Source organism: Passer domesticus, chromosome 9, assembly GCF_036417665.1.
Source record: "Passer domesticus isolate bPasDom1 chromosome 9, bPasDom1.hap1, whole genome shotgun sequence".
In the NCBI taxonomy this organism is placed as follows: Eukaryota; Metazoa; Chordata; class Aves; order Passeriformes; family Passeridae; genus Passer; species Passer domesticus.
Window position 1 is genome coordinate 26,392,307 of NC_087482.1, and position 19,607 is coordinate 26,411,913.

Consider the following 19,607-nt stretch of genomic DNA (forward strand, 5'->3'; position numbering starts at 1 on the left):
GTCACAGAATCATGGAATCCCAAATGGTTTGGGTTGGAAGAGACCTTAAAGCTCCTCTCATTCCACCCCTGCCACGGGCAGGGGCATTTCCACCACTCCAGGGTGCTCCAAGCCCCGTCCAACCTGCTCTGGACGTGTACAAGAATTACAAGCCCTCCTTTCAGCTCCCAAATCACACATTCTTCTCCTTATCTCAGACAAACCATGGTAAACACTCCAGAGCTCAACTCCAAGCACTGGAACCTCCAGAGAAGGATCCGGCAGCAGTCAGAGCTTGCTCTGGCCATTCACAGGACCTGATGGGTTCCAGCCATGGCTCTGCTTCCTCACCCTCACCTGGGGCTCTCCCCAGCCCTAGCCAGTGCCTCGGTGCTCTGGGACCACGGGAGCTTCTCTCCACCTGTTGGACAGAGATATCCGCCTGCTTTTCCTGTGTTTTTCTGGACTGCAGTGAGGCGTGCAGCACACTGCAGCTCCATTTGCTCTGATGGCAGAGAGCCTGGCATTGATGGCTCCCAAAATCTCTGCAGCTCCATCTGCTGATGCAGATCCTCTCCCAAAGCACTGGAGTCCTGTCTGCAGACCCTGCACTGGGCAGAGCACCTTCCCTGGCTCTCTGTGCCTGTGTCTGTGAGCCCTGCACAGCCAGTGTCCATGCTGGGGTGCCAGGTGTCTCAAGGGGAAGCACTGAGAGGGTCACAGGTGGGTGCAGACACAGGTGTTACCAGGGCAGCTTCTCTCCTAACACTGAGCACAGTTATACACACCCCACGCACACCTCAGAGCCTTAATTCTGCAAACACTCGCTGCATGCCTCTGAGTTTGGATATGAATGTTTGCTAGACTGGGTTTGGGCTGATCAGCCTGTCTACCAGCTGCACAGACTGGTCTGCATTCTGGTTTTAATTTAGCTAACTTCATTAGGGTTTAAGTTTAATCTTTAAATTAGAAAATTTTGTAAAAACTTCATTCACACAGACTAGAAATGGAAACTTATTTTTAAAAGGAAGTGCAATACCTTGATGCTCTTTAGGAAACAAAGCCTAAGCCTGCAAAATGCAGAGTGGATTTACTTGCAGGAAGTCAGTAGGTGCTCAGCAGTTTGGGATCTAAGGGTGTTTGCCTGTCCCACCCTATCAGCCCCCTCATAAATTGACTAAGCTGTGAAATAAAAGAGAGACAAATTTCTGTTTATCTCACTGGAAAACATTGGTTGTATTTTCTGCTATTTAAAGCCAAAGGGTCAGAGAGGGAGTTATCTGTAGTGACATGAGCTGAAATATGATTGGGAAAATATAAAGATGGAAAACACAGCATACCTTGCCAATTATGTGCCACAGCAAACATTACTCCTCATCTCTCTATAGAGGCCATAACTCACAGGCTGGAAAAACGCAGAGCAGAGCCCATCCCCTGCCTGCTTTGGGCTTTGCCTCCTCCTTCTTTGGTAGACTACAAATGGTCTGGCAGAATTTTTTATTTTAATTTCTCTTTAACCTAGCATGAGTAATTAACAAGAATGGAAGCTTAAAAAAAATCATTGAAGTATCCTCTTCCTAATTTTTTCTTCCTCTTCTGCATAATGTTGGGGGGGGTTGGTGCCTTAAATTATTGTATTCAGTAGGAATTAAAAGGATGGTTCCCTATAAAACAGCACTGTGGCTTTACAAAGATTAGTTCAAATAAATAAAATAAAATACACAGGGGCTTTAAGAGGCATTTCAAGACTCTGGGGGTTTAGGCCCTGCCCACTCTCATGAGCTAAAGTTCCTTTCATCAACACATGAAACTTTTGCAGAGGAAACACTCCAGCTAAAGTGATTATTTCTGAAAATACCCCCAATAAATTTATAAAGTTACTACTCAAGACATGCACTGGAAAAGCCAGAGCCATTATTTTGGAGTTCGAATAAGTCTCCCCTTTTTCAGAGGGCTCTGAGCCCCCACACCCCAGCCCTACTGAGGAACCCTGCCCCTGCCACAGGAGATCTCCCACCTTCCCCATCAGATGCAATCTCTCTGTTTCTCTGGAACAAGTACTCACAAGACACATCTGAAGGCAGGTATGAAAACCTTGTGATGGGAATTCCAACTGCAGTGACCTTGGGGCAATGTTTTATCTTGTAGTGACAGTCCCTGCTGAGAAAGATTGACTTTTTGGCATAAAGCAGCTTTGGATGATCAGGCCATATTTCAGCCTGGCCTCTGTTTTGCTTGCAAATTACTGTTCTTAAGCAAGATACTCACAGTAAAAACTGATTGTAGGGGATGGAAACCTAGCACAGAAATTCAGACTCTGATCTCACCTGACTAGATAGCAAGACTCCAGTTAATTACTTTTTTTTTTCTGTGCATTTTGGGGGCTTCCTAAAGCAGTGGTTGAGAAAACAGAGTACTTCTCAAACTTTCCTCTAAATATTGACCAAAAAAATAGTGCAGCAGCACTCAGAACTTTGTTTCCCACAGACCTGGGCAGGTGATCTTCCATGCAATACAAAAACAAGAAGGATTTTCCTGCCAGAGCTCCAGGAGCATTTGGACACCGCTCTCAGGGATGCACAGGGTGGGATTGTTGGGGTGTCTGTGCAGGGACAGGGCTGGACTCCATGACCCCCTCAGGGTCCCTTCCAGCTCAGGAGATTCTGGGAACTCACCAGTAGTTGTTCACTTGGTCTGTTATTCTGGAATTCAAACAATGAGACTTTAAAACCTGGCACGAGAGGCTACAGCAGCGTTTAAAATCTAAATACTCCCTGAAATGATTGAAGATTATATCTGTTCTTCAGCACACCTGTACTGGGATGTTTTCACAAGTGTTTGTCTATAACACAGTGACAATATGAAGATTTACTCATAACTTTCCTGTTGATTTTTGTGTTAAATCTACCCATCCAGAGAGGAAAATGTCCTAGATCTTCTCTTTTCCATACCAGTAGGAGAGCTGACAGCTCTGAGCAGGTTAGTGAAGGCTTTGCCTTGTAGCACAGTTGCCATTTGTTTCAATAGGCAGGAGTGGGAATGTCCCTCTTCCCTTACGTTGTTTGAAGCCATAGAAGAAAAGCCGATTTTAGTACCTGAAAAATGAACCACTGCTAAATTCAGTCCAGTGCAGAGCCAACAGTGCAGTGGATAAAGGAAAGCCAGCAGACTCTCCTGGTTTAGTGTGTGCCTCAGGCAGCCTGGGATGATCCCTGAGCCAAAGACATTGGCACAGTGTGCAGAGCTGCTGGGCTGCCCTGCTGTGCTCATCAGCTTTGGGACCAGCGTGTCTATGGGGATTCTTCTTTGGATTTCAGCTTTCCTTATTCCCAAGAGTAATGTCAGGTGGGTGAAGTACAATGTGATTGTGCTGAAGCATTTTCCAGGGTAGAAGAGAGCAAATCGATGCATTTTAGTAAGGCCAGGATGAAGACCTGGCTGAAATGTTTTGCTGAAATGCTCCTTGCAGACCACCACTCACACCTCAGGACTCCCTCCATCCTCCTCCCCTCCGCTGGGTCCTTGCAGCCTCTGCAGGGCTCTTGTGCCTCTCTTCTCTCAGATCTGTCCTGAGGAGTCTCCACTTGGCCGTGTCCCTCTGTGGAAGTGCAGTCAAACAGTTTGTGCCACTTCACTTTCTTGTTCAACAGTGCCAGTGCTGCTCACTTGCGGCAAAAGGAGATGGGCTTTTGTTCCCCTATGATGCCAATGTGGTGGTGTCCTCCAGATCCCAAGGCAGTCCTTTGAGACACCAGCAGAGTCACTGTTGTCCACCTGCTCACGAGGTTGCACCCTGCAAAGCTGACCCCTGAGGCACCTGATGGAAAGCCTTTGCCACAGCTCTCACTCTTCCTGTGATCCAGCAGAGCCCAAATTTGATTTTCAGACTCTATCAAAGGCATCTCTGGCTGTTCAGATCCTTAGGCTTGAACCACGTTTCACCTGAAGACAGACAGGCAGGAGGGTTTTGGCCTATCCTGCCTTAAAAACCTTGGTTTTGATTGTGGCCGTCCTCAGGAACAGAACTGCTGACCACCATGGCAAATATATTTGGTTTTAAGTGTGTCCATAATTGCAGCGTTGCGTCATCTCCACTGTTATTTTAGAAATTCTCTCTGCCACTCTACATTATTAATAAGGTGTCTGTGGAATGGTCTAGAAGAATTGTCCCTGTGTCGATCTGGACTCCCTCGCTCCCTCCGTGACCGGAGCAGAGCAATCCGATGGCACTGGGGGACCTCTCTCCATGCTCCTGGCACTGCTGTCACCAGCTGGCACGGGGTTACATCCACAGGGTGTCAGGAGGGGACAATCTCCCTTTGGAAGGGCAAAGCAGATAAAATGACCCAGGAAATGGAGAGTGAGTGCTGGGCACTGGCTGGAGCTCACTGCCACCAGCGGGGAAATCAAGCCCATGAGCACAAATAGGCTCTAGGATGAAATCAAATGGTTGCTTACTGTACATCTACAAATAAACTCTACAAATAAACTCCACAAATAAACTATCACTTCACTGGATGATAAATTGTATGTGAATTTTTAAAAATACACACATGCTGCAGGTTAGAACAGGGAAATATTGTTTGATGCTTTCCTTCTAGAGAATTCCAAGTGTTTCAATAAGGTTAGTATTCCTGTTGCCATTTTAAAGATAGGAAAAGAGAAACACAGAAGAGAGTGCCATGATCCCTATGCTACACAACAGCAGGGCCAGAAGGGGAATCACTTTGAACAGCAATAAGAGAATTTAAATAATTGCAGTACGTTTGCGTAACATTCATAGATTAGATTAGCCAGCAAGAGTAAAAGCAAAGAAACCTGGAACTGAAGATGTGGCTTGGTGTGCCATCAAAGCTGTGGGCTGGAAATTAGATCACAAGACTCTCTGGTACCTACTGGAGCTTGAAATTCTTCCTATAGGGCTTCATGGCCCTTCATGTCCCACATCTCTCTTTCCTATTCAGGTAAGGCCCTCAGGCCTGATCTCCTGTTTGTGGGTACCAGTTTGACTTACGGCTTTATGGCACAGAGGTTGCACCCTTTTTAACCAAAGCAAGATATTATTTCTCTGGATGGTAACCTGGAGCACACCCTGGCAGAGATCCTTAGGAAAGAGCAAGAGATGCCTTTTCCCAAGAGCCATAGAGTTTCTATACTTGCTGATAGGGAAGAAGCAGAACAAGGAGACCACCTGAACAGGAACAGTTACATTAATATATTTCGTGGTGTTTGAGAGCCTCAGTAGTTTTATCCTTGAGACCACAGGAATGTCTGTGCAAAAGAAGAATTCCCCTCTGTGATTTTTACCAAAGTTTACTTTAAAATTAACATGTACAACCTGTTTAAATTTGAGGGGTTTGTTATTCTTTAAATTATTTTTATGGAGTTTTGTAATTTGGATGCCATTCAACTCTTGACTGTGTTCTGAAACCAAGGAAGAATTTGCCCTATCCATCTTAGCCTTGTAATGGATAGATAGAACATATTAAGAGTTATCACCTCAAAGACAGATCAAAGTCTACTTCCTTTGATATTGACTTTCTTTAAAAGGACCTAAATATAACCCGCTAGCTAAATAATTCAATTTTCGGAGGCAGGGAAGGAACTGAGAGCATGTTTACACAACAGACCACAACAACTCTGCAATTTTCTAATTTCTGGGAGAAGAAAACTCCTCACATTTTCTGTTTAAGGAAATGTTACTCTTGGACTAGAAGAGGCCAAACCTGCCAGCCATCCAAATGGACTCTTCACTGACAGAAGTGGCAAACACTTGCCTGCATCGCTGACAGGAAGGGCTCAGCTCAAGGAACAGAAACAATGAGCTAATCTGAATAAATGCTCCATTTTCACATGTTTCCCAGTCTTGTGCAGCTTTTACCTTGTCTACTTGAGTCACTCTGATTATTAAAGGTTTTGAAAAGCAGGGTTTCCAATCCGAGTCGAGTTCTTCTCTTCCTGCTCTTTCCTTACCCATCTAGGTTCTGGAGAACACCTACCAGTGTGCACTGCTGTGGTAAAACACACACGCAGTGCTCTCAGGGGCTCCAGAGCAGAGTGACAAGGCTGAACCTTTCTGGGTTTTTGCAACTTCATTTTACATGGGGAAGAGACTGGAAACCACAGATCCTTCTGGACGTGGAATGCAGTGCTGTGAGTGATTAGCTTTCAGTGGTGGCTCTGAAAAAGACTAGCCTGTACTTGGAAAACACATTCCTTGGTCTTTGCATTTTAAGTGGAATCAAAGAAATGTTGGGTAAATTTCACTACAGTGTTTTGCAGATGGGGGCATGAGAGTTTTAATCTCATACCCCATTTCTTCAGGTATTTACGTTAGTTATTATTAATGCTGCTTTAGTTCAGAATTTGCATATATTTTGTACTGCTGCAATAACTGAAGGCATGGAAAATGGAAGAGGGATCTTCTGTCAGTGGATTGGACCAGCGTTTGTGAATGCCCTGACATCTCAAAGCAGAACACACCCACTCTTCCTCATGCCACAGAGGCACAGCTGCTGTGGAAGGATTTTGTGTGCTGGGAATTTCTCACAGCGAGACTCATGGCTGTGCCTGGGTCCCACCAGGCACAAACATCAGGCCGGTATCCCTGGGGGTGCCTGCATGGCAGAAGTGCAGTTCCAGCTCTGCTCAGCATTCTAGCTCCCACCGCTGCCTTCAGCAAGAGCCAGCCCCCTTTTTTTCCCGTCCCTAAGTACATCAGGTGCTGTGCACACAAACGGGACGCTTTGTGGAGAGGATTTCAGAGAGCAGGGCTGTGAAATAGTGCGGTGGGAGCTGGCAGGCAGGGAAGTGAAGCACAGGCAGGTGCCCTGCCGGGGGGGAAGCAGGTCGGCAGGGGTGCACACCCTTGCAGTGCCCGTCCTGCCCGTGCCCCGGTGCCCCCCGTGCCCTCGGGCGGGCCGGCCGCGGAGCCGAGAGCACGTACCCACTTTGAGCTCCTTGCCGAAGACCGTCCGCTCGCCCAGGGCCGAGCAGTTCCAGCGCCCGTTGCGGAACTGGAACTGGCACTCGTTGATGCCCATCTGGGACCCTTCCCCGATGACAATGATCGCGTCGGGCCTGCTCTGGCAGATCGCCCGCTGCCGGGGGGCGAGCCCCGGGATCTTGTTACAGATGATGCTGGCTCCGAGGGCCACCACAGAGGAGAAACCCCTGCAACGACAAGACACCGGCGGTGGCTGAGGGCAGGCTGGTCCCGGCGGCAGAGCAGCACCCGCTGCCTCCCCGCGCTGCGGCTCCGGGGCGGGCAGGTGCCGGGAGAGCGCCCGCCTTTCCCCTGCCCTGTCCCTGTCCCTCTCTCCAAGCCGAGCCGGAGATCGGCAGCGCGTGGGCTCCCACCAAACAGGACCAAACTTCCTCCTTCAAGAATTAAAGCGCATGCAGCGGCATTGTCTGCCCAGGTCGCGCACAGGCAGAGGGCTGGGAGGGTTTTCCCAAACCTGCCGAGCAGTCAGAGGAGAGAGGGAAGGAAGGGAGGGGGAGAACCCACTCTCCCTGCCCCGGGGCCGCGCCGCCTCCTCCCGCACGCAGCGCACCTGGCCGGGGATGCTGCGGGTGCGGATCGCGGCCGCGCTCCCTGCGCCCTCCCGGGGCGGGCGGCGTTGTCTGCGCGGGCGGCAGCGGCCGAGGGATGTCCCTGCGGGAGCGCGGGCAGGTACCGGCCAGGGAGCGGCCGGGACACCCCGCACCGGGCCGCCGGCCGGGCTGGGGAAGGGACGGCTGCCCAGGGATCGCCCCGGGGTCCCTTCCCGGCAGGGACCACCGCCCAGCCCCTCGCAGCTCCGCACATCGCCGGGGCCGCCGCCTCGCCCCGCTGGAGGCTCGCTCCGAGGTGCGCTTTACCTGTCTTTTGAGAAATAATCGTGATCTCCACCATCATCCTCCCCCTTTTTTTTTTCTTTTCTTTTCTTTTTTTTTTTTTGAGACTTCTCGAGTTAAATAGTAACAGGTCTGGGCAGGTTGGGCTGAGCGCGAAAGAGAGCGCGATTGTTATAAAGGAAAGGAAAAAAAAAGTTACTTACCCAATCTTGATATACACAATCCCCAGGCTCAGGAAGATGTGGAAGATCCAGCGCCTTGTTTTCCTGTTCATATTCCTTGCTTGCCGTGGCTCAGACCAACACGCGAAACGATGCCCGGCGCGCTGGGGGCCGGGGCCGCTCCGTGCCTGGCGCTCACGGCCGGGCGGCCGAGCGGGGCAGCCCCCGCCGCACCCCGCAGCGCCCGCGGCTCCGCGCCGAGCCCCCGCCGCCTCTGGGCATGGCCCCGCCGGGGCTGCGCTCCGCCCGGCTGCCGGCCCCGCTCCGGCCGCGGGCGCTGTCCGGGAGCGCGGCGCTGGACGGGCTGCGGCGTCCCGCGAGCGCCAGCCGCGTCCCCACCTTCGGTGTGAATGGGCTCTCTTTCTTCTTCACACAACACCCCCCCACCCCCTTTTTTTTTTTTTTTTTTCCCCTCTCTTTCTCTCTTTTTCAGCTACTTGGGCGTGTTCTCCAGAGGAGGGAGTTGTCCAGCCGGGGGGGCAAAGCGCGGCGGGAAGGTGGGCAGGAGGGGAACAGGAGCGGCAGACGGATCACCTGCCGGCGGGCAGGCTCAGCGCGATCCTCCTCCTGCGGGCACGGCCCGGGGGAAGGCGGCGGGGGCTCCGGGGGGTGTCACCGGGGGACGCCCCCGGGGCTGGCCCCGGCCCGCCGGGCGGCATTGGGGGCCCGCACCCCGCGCTGCTCCACGCCGGCAGCGGGGCCGCAGCTTTGACTCCGCGCTCGCCGCCCGCTCACCGGGGCTGCCGAGCACCTGGGGCCGGTTTTATGCGTTTGTCCCGACGCTCCTCCCCCCGGTCTGCCTCCCGCGTGTCGCGGGCTGTCCCGCAGCCTCCCGGTCCCCGCGCAGAGGTGAGCCCCGGGCGGCCGCAGCATCCCCGGAGCGCTGCACCGGGGGGCGAGGCGGCACCGGCAGGTGAGGGGGGCCCGAGAGGGAGCCCCGAGTGCCCGCAGTGACCTCCCCGCCGGTCTTGTGGCCGATCCTTCCAGTGACAGGGCAGGGCTCGGTCCCCGTGGCAGCGGGCGCACGTCCGTGTCCGCGGTCGGAGCCCACGCCGGGGGCGGCCCGGGGGCTGCGGCCGCCCGGGAGCTCCGCGGAGCCGCCCGCCTGCCGCGGGCGGGGGCGCCGGCCCGGCCGGGAAGAGGATCCCGGCTCCTCGTTGCGGGAATTTACACGGATATGGTGACTATTTTATTATCCACTTAAAATATTTCAAACAGGGAGGTTACCTAAATGATAACAGGGGTGTGGTGCGGGAATTGTTCTGCTGATAATGTTTTTCTGATGACAGAAACACGATGACAGGATTCCTCAGCGTCCCTCAGAGGAGCCGGGCCAGAGCCCCCCGAGAAGCCGGGCTGGAGCCCCTCTCGAGGGGCAGCGGCCGCACGGACCCCCTGCTCTCCCGAACCATCCCGGGGGGTCCAAGCGGGGCGCAGCCGGCCCCGGGCGTGCGCCGGGTCCGTCCCTGCCGACTTCCCGGGGCAGGGAAGGGGTGTCCCAGTCCAGCTCTCCATCGCTCCGCGTTGCCTGGTGCGGAGGATGATTCCCATCACCTCGGCGCCCCACAGCCTCTCCGAGCAGCCGGGCCGGGCTTCCCTCTGCGCCCGGAGCCAGCGGGCGGCCCGGGACGGAGCACGGAGCGAAACGCGGGGGTGCGGGGGGTGGGAGTGCAGGACTGCGGGGTGCGGGGAGTGCGGGGCTCGGGAGGTGCAGGGTTTGGGGCGTAGGATCTCGGTTTGGGGTTCGGGGTTCGGTTCGGGTTTGGGGTTTGGGGTCCGGGGAGCCCCGAGCCCCGCGGGCAGCGCCCGCCGCAACCTCTTTGTCAGAGCGGCACCTGGCGGGCACGGCCGGAACTGCAGGCGGACAGCGCAGCAGGGAGAGAGGGAAAGGGGAGAGGGAAAGGGGAGAGAGGGAAAGGGGGAGAGGGAAAGGGGAGAGAGGGAAAGAGGGAAAAGGGGAGAGGGAAAGGGGAGAGGGAAACGAGAGAGGGAAAGGGAGAGAGGGAAAGGGGAAAGGGAAAAGGGGGAGAGGGAAAGGGGAAAGGGAAAAGGGGGAGAGGGAAAGGGAGAGAGGGAGAGGGAAAAGGGGGAGAGGGAAAAGGGGGAGAGGGAAAAGGGGGAGAAGGGGAGAGGGAAAGGGGAGAGGGGGAAAAGCGGGAGAGGGAAAGGTAGAGAGAGGGAAAAGGGGGAGAGAGGGAAAGGGGGAAAGGGAAAAGGGGGAGAGGGAAAGGGGGAGAGGGAAATGGAGAGAGGGAAAGGGGGAAAGGGCGAAAGGGGGAGAGAGGGAAAAGGGGGAGAGGGAGAGGGAAAGGGGGAGAGGGAAAAGGGGGAAAAGGGGAGAGGGAAAGGGGAGAGGGGGAAAAGCGGGAGAGGGAAAAGGGGAGAGGGAAAAGCGGGCAGCAGCGGGCAGCCCTCAGCGCCTCGGGTCATTTGGGGCAGTGGGAGCAGCTGCCCCGAGGCTTTTGCAGCCTCCAATGTAATGAAGGCTCTCAGCTCTGGAGCACACCCAGCAGCAGGGACAGGGGGATGGGCCAGAGCCCACAGGTGTGAGTAGAGGGCAGCAGGTATTGATGAGAACAAATCCAAGGCTTGAAGCAGGTGCTCTTTGGGTGAGGAAACCCCAGCAGAGTGAAGTGCCATTACGAGGCAGCAGAAAGGCCGTGCTCCGCTCCCTCTGTCACCAGCAGGGTGCTGACAGAGCTGTGCTGCACCCCAGTGCCACGAACAGGGGGCAACAGGGCACGTGTGCCACAGCCAGAGGCTTGGGAATCTGGGAGAGCTGCCCTGCCCACGCACCACAGCTCCTCCAGCAAACACATCCGCAGCTTTTTATGCTTCATCTTTCTGATTTTTTTTTTTCTTTATTTCTGATGTGGAGCTAGTGATGGTAAGTATAATTCAACCTCAGCTGTTTAATACAGCACACTGGTATGGGACAGGTCAAGGAAAAGCAAACTGTTTTCTTGGGGTTCAGAAAAAGTGGAGAATGGCTAACTTCCCTGAGAAAATAACTTACTGGACTAATCAATGAGTTTCTCTTCCTCTGTTCATTCCTAAAAAAGTCGTGACCTAGATGCATTTGAGTAATACATAAAATAACATTCCTGTGCAGATTACAGGAGGTAGTTTGGCTTGTTTGGCAAAGTTTCTCAGGCTTTTTTATAATTTTTAAAATGCTGTAGATCTTAAATCGTCCTTTCAACCACAATGTCTTTTGAGTGGTCTGTAGTAACTAATCCTTACCTACCATTATAGGGTTTGCATATCCAGCTTCCTTTTTTACACTGTCTTCATATTTATTACTTCTAACAAATAGATTCTAATATCTGCATAATAAAATCAATATTAGGCATTGTGATAACTGATTCCACTTCTCTTTAGAGTAATAAGTTACAGGCAAGTTGGTAAATTAACACAAAATTTAGAATAACAATTAGAGATTAATGACAGAACAGTAGGAATCAGGAAACTGCCTGTGGCAAGAGAAATTAACTCAAAACCATGCTCTTAAAAGGATTTAAGAGAAATCTCAGAGCTCGTGGCAGAAGGAGGTTTGGCTCTGCTGCTCCTCCCAGTGCCTAAAGGGGAAGGCTGGAGGGACCTTTCCACAAGGATTGGGGGTGACAGGGCAGGAGGGAATGGCCTTAAGCTGAAGGAGGCCACCTTTAGATGGGATTTTGGGAGGAAATTCTTCTCTGGCAGGGTGGGCAGGCCCTGGCACAGGGTGCCCAGAGCAGCTGTGGCTGCCCCTGGATCCCTGGCAAGGTTGGACACTGGGGCTGGGAGCAGCCTGGGACAGTGGAAGGTCTCCCTGCCCAGGGCAGGGGTGAAACATGATCATTAAGGTCCCTTCCCACCCCAACCATTCCATGATTCCCTGGTGCCTGGCTGTTTGTGATCACAACCAGAGCCATGAAGCTCTCCTGCCTCTCCTGAGATGCCCAGTGCTGTGAGAAACACACCCCAAGCAGAGCAAATAGTTTTATTCCAGATACAATCTCTCTGCTCTCACCTTTTACTACTCATGTCTTTATTTAGCAGCAGCAACTTTCTTCTGAACAAAGCTTGGGCCCAAGCTGCACCCTGGAGCCATCCATCACTGGTTGCCACAATGGTGTTTCCATTGTTAATTGTTTGTCAGGACAGCTTTTTGGGGTTAGACAGTGCAGTGATTTAGTAGGGCAGCTAATCAGCTCTGAAAATGTATTCTCAAAATAAATTAGATTTTTTAAAAAAAGCTTGAAAAGTCTATTCTATTGGTCTGGATACAATCCTTTGGGACTGCTGAGCTCCCTCATGAAGCCACAGCTGGGTCTGGGAGCTGCAGAGGCTCAGTGCTGCTCTGCTCCCATGGAGCTGGCTGGGGAGATCTGCACAGCACACACTGCTCTGTATGTGCTTCTGGTCAGGGCTGTTAATGACCCATTTTTCATAAGCATAAAGAAATACAAGAAACATCCCCATCTAAAATGAAAAAGAAAGGTTGCCTTTTTTGTTTCTTTTTCTTTTCTTCTTTTAAGATGGCCTCTGATAACAGGAATTCGCAAGGGAAAATGTGGTTAAAAGCCCATTTTGTAACTAGATCCTACATGCACATACCATCAATACTCCAACTCTGGCTCCCTTTTATCAGGCTAATCATAGCTGCACTGTTTTGTTGTCAAAATATCTCCTGTAGAAGTCAGACCAGAGAGTCCTTTCAGTAGCAAAAATGTGAGGTTAATATACCAACCCTCCCTGTATTAAGAATCTCCTAAAAGCACGTGGGGAAAAAAAAATACAATAAATAAATAAAGAACATTAGCAAAGCCAGGTAATTTCCTGGGCTCCTCTTGGCCCACTCCTGACCTGTGCTACCATCAGCCCACGGCGACTCCTCAGCTCCCGGCTGCACGGAGCTGTTCCCCCGGTTAATTCCACGAGGGGCAGAGCCAGGCAGGCTGGGAGCAGGACTGACACAGCACCTGCCCTGCCCGGGCAGCCCTGGGCAGTGCCAAGTGCCGGGTGCCCCGCTGTGACCCACCACCCATCACCGATCTGGTCACACAAACAGCAGAGAGCTCTGGCCAGCGGTCAGAGAGCCCAGGACAGGGTGGCACCCCCTGAGAGGGCAGCTGTGACCCCCACCCCACCCAGGGGAGCTGCGGGTGGACCCCCGAGCCAGGGACACCCCCACAGTTACTGCAGCCAGGAAGCAGGAGGAATTTGGGCAAGCACAGGTGCCTGTCACCTAATTACCTGCAGCTTCATCTAATTAACGACTGATGTGCTCAGAGGGCTGTGGGGGCGTGATGGGGAGGGGGATGGATGATCAGAAGCCAGTAGAAGGTTTGGGATGAGGAAAGAGGTGCTCTGATTGGAGCATTTAGGGTTTCACTGGCTGTTCAGTGGTGTGGGAGATGCAGCTGGTTTGTGGTGCAGGGTTGTCCAGCAGCAGGCAGGTTCTCCTCTGCCACAGCTTCCAACACATCTTGTGGCTTTTGGAGCTGGACATGGCCTCAGAAGCTCCTGAAAACATGGTCTGTGAGTACAGGATTTTCCTGGGTTTGAGTTTGCTCTGACTTTTTAATCCAAGTACAAATAAAGGGGTACTTTACATCCAAACCAAAGTAATGAAACAGCTTGTGAAACTGCTCCAAGCCTGAGTTGCTGAGCTCCATCCAGGCTGGTGTCTCAGGCAGGGTTCTGTCTGACAGCTGAGGATGTCTGTATGAAGCCACGACCATCAATTCTAAAAACCAGTGTCAAAAACCACAGGAGAACCTGGAGGTTGCTCCTGTGCTGTTCTGCCAACCCCTCTGTGTGTCCCTGTGCTGCCTCTGGAGCAGCTGTGGCTGCACCCAGTGGTCTCCCTGGCTCCTGTGGCACACCCAGACTCACCCTGGGCTGGTGCTGGTCCTTGATCCCAAATGGGGATTGGGATTGGGATCAGCCCTGCTGCCCTGCAAACTGTATCCCCCTCCCATGGTACCACCTAGAGTGCCTGGAGTTTGGACCCTGCCTTGCTGCACACACCAGGGAAGGAGCTAATCATTAATATATGTGAAGAAAATTCTCTCTCCAACAGTAATACTCAACATCAGCAGCAGAACTGGATAAATAAAAATTCTTCTTGCCAGTCATTTGGTCTGCACTGTCTGCTCCTTCAAGCAAGGTGCAAGTGTCACCAGGTGCCCACTGCACGTCACTCAATGACTTCCACATCTACAGGGGCTCATTTCTTTCTTTTTGTTTACCCTTTATTCCCTGACAGGCATAAACACAGCTATTTGTTCACAGGGATGCTGCTCATCTAGACTTTTTAAAATTATTCATTTCCTGCACAGGAGACTTTCCTGATTCCACCCTATAATGTGTTACTTGTTGCAAACACACTGGGGAATATCTGGTATTTGCAAAAAAATAATATTCCTTCATTATCACAACATGCACTTAGACAAACTCTATTTTTGCCTTTTTTTTTTTTTCTAAAGACATGACATTTCCTTTACACATTTATTAATGGACACAAGGGTGAAAAGATGAACTGTCAAAGCAGACTATTCATTGCCAAAGAAAGGTTTAAAACACCATGGATCTGATCCAGAAAACATGACACAGTCTTCCAGGCAGCGTAAGAAGCAGAGAGCTGTGGATGCTGTTAAAAGAAGGTTCCAAAGCCATCAGGGTCTCCCCAAGGCTACAGGGTGGTGGAGCAGCAAGAGCATGTGTGGAGGGAAGGGAGCTGGGCTGCAAAACTGCATGTGGATGGGCATCCTTGCTGCCTGCGGCCAGCTGAACTCCTGCAGGAGCTTTTGGTGACAAAACCTGCTGGGAACCAGGCACTGGCCACAGGAAAAGCTGAGCTCTGGCAGCTGCTCCAGCACAGGGGCAGGGGGAAGGGGGAGGAGGCTGAGCTGGGCACTGGGCACTGCAGAGTTGGGCACTGCAGGAGCACTGGGCACTGCAGGAGCACTGGGCACTGCAGAGCTGGGCATGGGCACTGCAGCACCCTGAGCTGCTCCTGCCTGGTCAGGCTGGCTGAGTGACGTGCCCAGCACGTGTGGCTGGGTGGGGACCAGCCTGGACAACAAGGGTGGTGTCCATTCCCTGGCCATGGCAGGGAGGAGTCCCCCGGCCCTGTGTGGAAGGGGTAACAAATAGCATGAGGAAATCATGTGGAGAGGAGGGGAAGCAAACTCATGTTCATGGCAGGAAGGAGAGAAAGGGTGGAGAAAGTGGAATGATGGGGAGGAGGGCACAGAAAGGCACAGGTCCACTTTGTGTGGTGACGAAGTCTGACCTTGGGCTAAAGCATATTTACAAATCTGACAATCAGAAGAAGACATTTTGAGACTGTGACTAGATTAATATCTCCATATAACTATAATTAAAATGACAGAACTCAAACCCTGTCTTTTTCCAAAACAAAACTTCCCTTTACATCTATTCAAAGACTTGAGATGCACTTTACAAGGCTGATGTCAAATGTCAATAGAAATGCACGAGGCCATGGTGATATCATGGTGTGAGAGAGAGTCACGAGCAAAGCACGTAAACTTTATGAAATATTGTCATTTTTTTCCCTTCCGTTTTGGCCATTGCCTAAACTGGAACCATAAAATTCATCTTAAAATAGCACTGCTGGTTAAAAAAAAAAAAAAAAAAAAAAAAAGGGAAAAGTACTGAACTAGATTTTGTTTTCCAGCCAAGTTTGTCCAAACAGTCTGCTAATAGGAGAGCTTTAGGGCAATTCTGTGAACCCTACAAAAATAGTTTGTATTGCAGATATCAGGGTTCTTATCAATAATCTCCCATCTCCTTGCAAAGCTGGGAACGTATCTACCTGTGCAGAGATAAAATTTATGTCCAGATGAAGGGCAAAATGAGTCTTGCATTCAGCATTTAAAGGATGTAAACAGCATTAACCAATTTGTCAAAAATGCCTTCATGGGAAACCCTTACCTGGGCTGATTCCTGGTTTTGGAGAGGTTGCCTGCGCAGAAACTTCCCACATCTGGTGCCACAGGCCTGGTGTGCTCAGCCATGCAGTCACACATCTCCAACAGTGGCTGTGGGGTGAACACTTCAGAGGTTTGGAGCAGCAGTGGGCTCTGGGATGGAGCAGGGTGCGGTAGGACAAGAGGGAAATCAAGAGCCTTCCAATGCATTTGATTCATCTTAAAGAAAGGAGATGCTAAAGTATGTTAGTGAAGGGGAAACTGCAGAAGTCAAGGTTAAGTGAGAACAGCTAAACATAATTAGAATTAAAAGGGATGAAGGAAGGATGAAAGACAGTGAGATGTCAGGGAGATGCTTTTGGAAGGGAGAACAGACAAGTGTCCTCCTGGAAACATGAGGAAAACCAGTCAGGTCAAATTTCCTGAGAGAACATGGGAGCCAGGAGAGAGCCACAAGTGAGAAATTGCATCAGATGGGGTTGCAGATGCATTCCTTCAGATTCAGCTGCATCTTACAGCTGCATAGCTGGAAAGATAATGGTACAGAGGTAGAGAGTGGTTTGGTTTTTTTTGGCGGGGGGGGGGGGGGGGGTTTGGGGTTTTGTTGTTGTTGTTGTTGTTTTTGTTGCTGTTGTGGGGTTTGTTTGTTTGTTTGTTGTTTTTTTTTTTTTTTTTTTTTTTTAATTTTCTGCTGTGTTAAAAGCTCCAGGGGGATAAAAAGCAGTGAAATTCAGTCAGTAGGCCAGAGTCTGGGAGAACAGGATAGACTGGACTGAAATGAAGCTTGAAAGCAAATGAGCAATTTTCAAATTGAGAAAAGGACAGGGAGGAGAAGTCTGCAAACAGAGGAGGAGAGGAAAACTAATTGAATTATCTGGATGAGCAGTGAGCAGAACACACTGCACATCACAATTTGCACAGCAGAGGTGAGGAAGAGCAGTGCAAAAAGCAGAATATTGCAGATTAACCATTTCAGATTGCCTGAAAGAGTCAAACAGAAGCTGAGCTCAGCTGAAGGAGCGAGGAGATGCCAGTGTGAGGAACTGGCTGGGCTGTCACTCCAGAGCCTGAGAGCACCAAGAGTGTGTGTGGGAATCTGGGAGGAGAAAGAAGAGCCTTGACTCAAGCGTGGAGGGGGATGGGGAGAGGCTGGGCAAGAGCAGGGGCTCAGAATCAGCAGGAACAGGAGGGATCCCCAAGCATTTGGCCCATTGCTCCTGACCCAGACAGCTCGGAGAAGGAAGGTGCTGGAAGAGGAGGAGAGCACAGGTGAGGTCCCGAGAGCTGGAGGAGCTGCGGGTGCCTGGGTGAGCACAGGAGTCCGTGAAGGGACAGAAAAGGAGGGGGGTGGCAGAGGGGTGGGACAGCAGGACAGGGACACGACCCAGAGCCGGCAGAGGAAGGGATGAGGAGCACGGTGGGGAGAGGATAGGCTTGGCACGGAAAATGGGAGGGCCCAAGGAAGATAAGAGCGCTGGAGCTGGAGGGACAGAGGGTGAGGTCAGAGCCGCGGCAGACTGGCGCGGGTACCAAATCACAAAACAAGAGCAGCTCCTGACTGTGGCTTCCAGGTACGGCTCTCGGCTGCCTGTGAGCAGCAGTGATTGATTACAGACTTAGGCTGCTGCTATTTTGGCCCTGTGACTTCAGATGCTGTAATCTGAGGCTGCCGTGAGCTTAACCTTGCAGCAAGGATAACTCTTGAGGCATAGGGATGCTTTTGGGGGAGACACGTCAGAAAGCTTTTCCCCAAACTGCGTTTGTAATCCTGCCACTCCTCTCATCAATCACCAGGCGAGCACAAAACCGGCGGTGTGCTTCCTGCTGGAGTGTTGTGAATTTTCAAAGGCAAAGTGCACTATTGTTTGATAGCCAATTATTCACTGGCATTGATAAACAGGCTCTGCCCGCGATTACTGCTGCAATTACTCACTCTCCTAATTTAGACACAAGGAAAAATTAATTCAAGCTTCCAGTTGATCATTTATATCTTTGCCTTTTGTAATACACATCAGAGCAGGCTGAAAACAACTCCACCATAAAGGAAACTGATCTGTCCAAATTGATAAGGTGTTTTACTCCCGTTCTGTCACTGAGGGAGGCATGACTGAGTCCAAGCTGAAAGGCTGTGGCTGAATGTGAGTTTTTTCATGTTTTGGGGGTATAAAAAAAAGAAAATAATTTTGTTAAACCTTAAATTAAAAACAGAAGGGAGGGATGTTACTGCAGTCAGATGGGAACTCCATGTACAGCGAAGGAAGCAAATAAAGCAGTAGGATGTTTAAGTGGTTTGACATCATCCTGCACCCAGGCCACCCTTCAAGGGCTGACAGACCTGACTCCAGCCAGCAGACATCCAAGACATTCAGGGGAGGCTGGCGGGGAGAAACCAGAGTGTTGGCACTGCAGCTCAGGATGAAGTGGAACTGGCAGAGGCACACAAAGCTGTTAACAGGCTCAGTAATGGTGAACTACAACCATCTACTTACTCCTTCTAATAATTCAGGAGCTGCGAGGTGGAAAGGAATCCACGTCCAACCGCAGCAAGGGAAAAGATTTTATTCATTTTCTTGTTGTCATTAAAGTTCCTGCACAGGTCTCAAAGGGCACAAGGACGTCGTGGTCACTGTGAGCACCTGGGAAGTGCCTTCTCCAGCGCCTCCGTGGCTGTGCTGTGGTTTCACTTTCCCGGCTGCTGGCAGGGGTTCAGCCGTCTGGGAGAGGAGCAGGAGGAGCCTTTCTTTGGAACGCGGCTGGCAGCACATCCCTGCCCAGCTGCGTGCGAGGTGAGAAGGGGCAGGGCAGGCGATGCCTGCTGCTCCCAGGGCAGCAGCCCCTGCCTCTGCAGCGAGCACACCTTCCCTGGGCCAGCTCCTGCCTTCTTGCCCCAGGTGCTGTCACTGCAGAGAACCTTCCTGCCCAGGTGCAGGGCACAGCCTCAGTGGCCCCGGGTGGGTTTTTCCCCTTGGGTCTCCCCCTGGGAAGCACCCGTGACAGGCAGCATTCCCAGAGGAATGCCATCACTTTATTCAGCCTTGTGGGCAGATGGGGTGAAGCATGGACAAGGCTGTGGCACCTCTGCTGCTCAAAACACCCTTGAGGCAGATAATAACTGGGTGTAAAACTGAAAGGCAGCAAAATATTGTCACCTCCCAACATCTGTTCTGACTGACAGCACGGGAGCTTGGAGCGTTCAGCCCAGGCAGCCCAGGCAGGGCACAGGATTGGCTCAGTCTCGAGAATCAGAAGATTCTTGCACTTGGGGGCCAGAGCTGGGCTTCACTCACGGTGCTCCCGGGCAGAGATGTGTGATGGGCAGCCTTGTTCTGCTCAGTGGGCAGCCTGGCAGGTGCACTGCCCACTGTAGTGGGCTCTGCAGTGGCTGGAGGTGCTGCTGCCCCTGCCCAGGTCTGCTGGGGACCCAGGCCCCGTCCCCTTGCTGCCAGCATGGCTCTGCCCATCTTTGGGACACCTGAAGCTCCTTGGAGCAGTGTGAGAGCCAGGAGGCACTCCTGCTCCTGTGCCCGAGGCACACCGGGTGGGCTGGGCAGGAAAGGACACTGCTCTGGGAATGTGCTGTGGCCAAATCCCTGAAGGGGCTGGGAGCGGGCACGGTGCTGCCCAGGGG

At 51.8% G+C, this 19,607-nt stretch overlaps 1 protein-coding gene across 1 annotated transcript in view; it reads right to left on the reverse strand.

Moving 5' to 3' along the window:
• Positions 1-8,623, reverse strand: part of WNT7A (Wnt family member 7A) — a 35,547-nt gene extending 26,924 nt beyond the window's left edge. Inside the window, exons 1-2 of the mRNA XM_064432173.1 lie at positions 8,022-8,623; positions 6,926-7,152 (exon numbers count right to left, since the gene is read on the reverse strand). Coding sequence (XP_064288243.1) covers positions 6,926-7,152; positions 8,022-8,092 — 298 coding nt within the window. The 5' untranslated portion in view covers positions 8,093-8,623. The remainder of the gene's footprint in view (positions 1-6,925; positions 7,153-8,021) is intronic.
• Between the last annotated feature and the right edge of the window lie 10,984 nt (positions 8,624-19,607).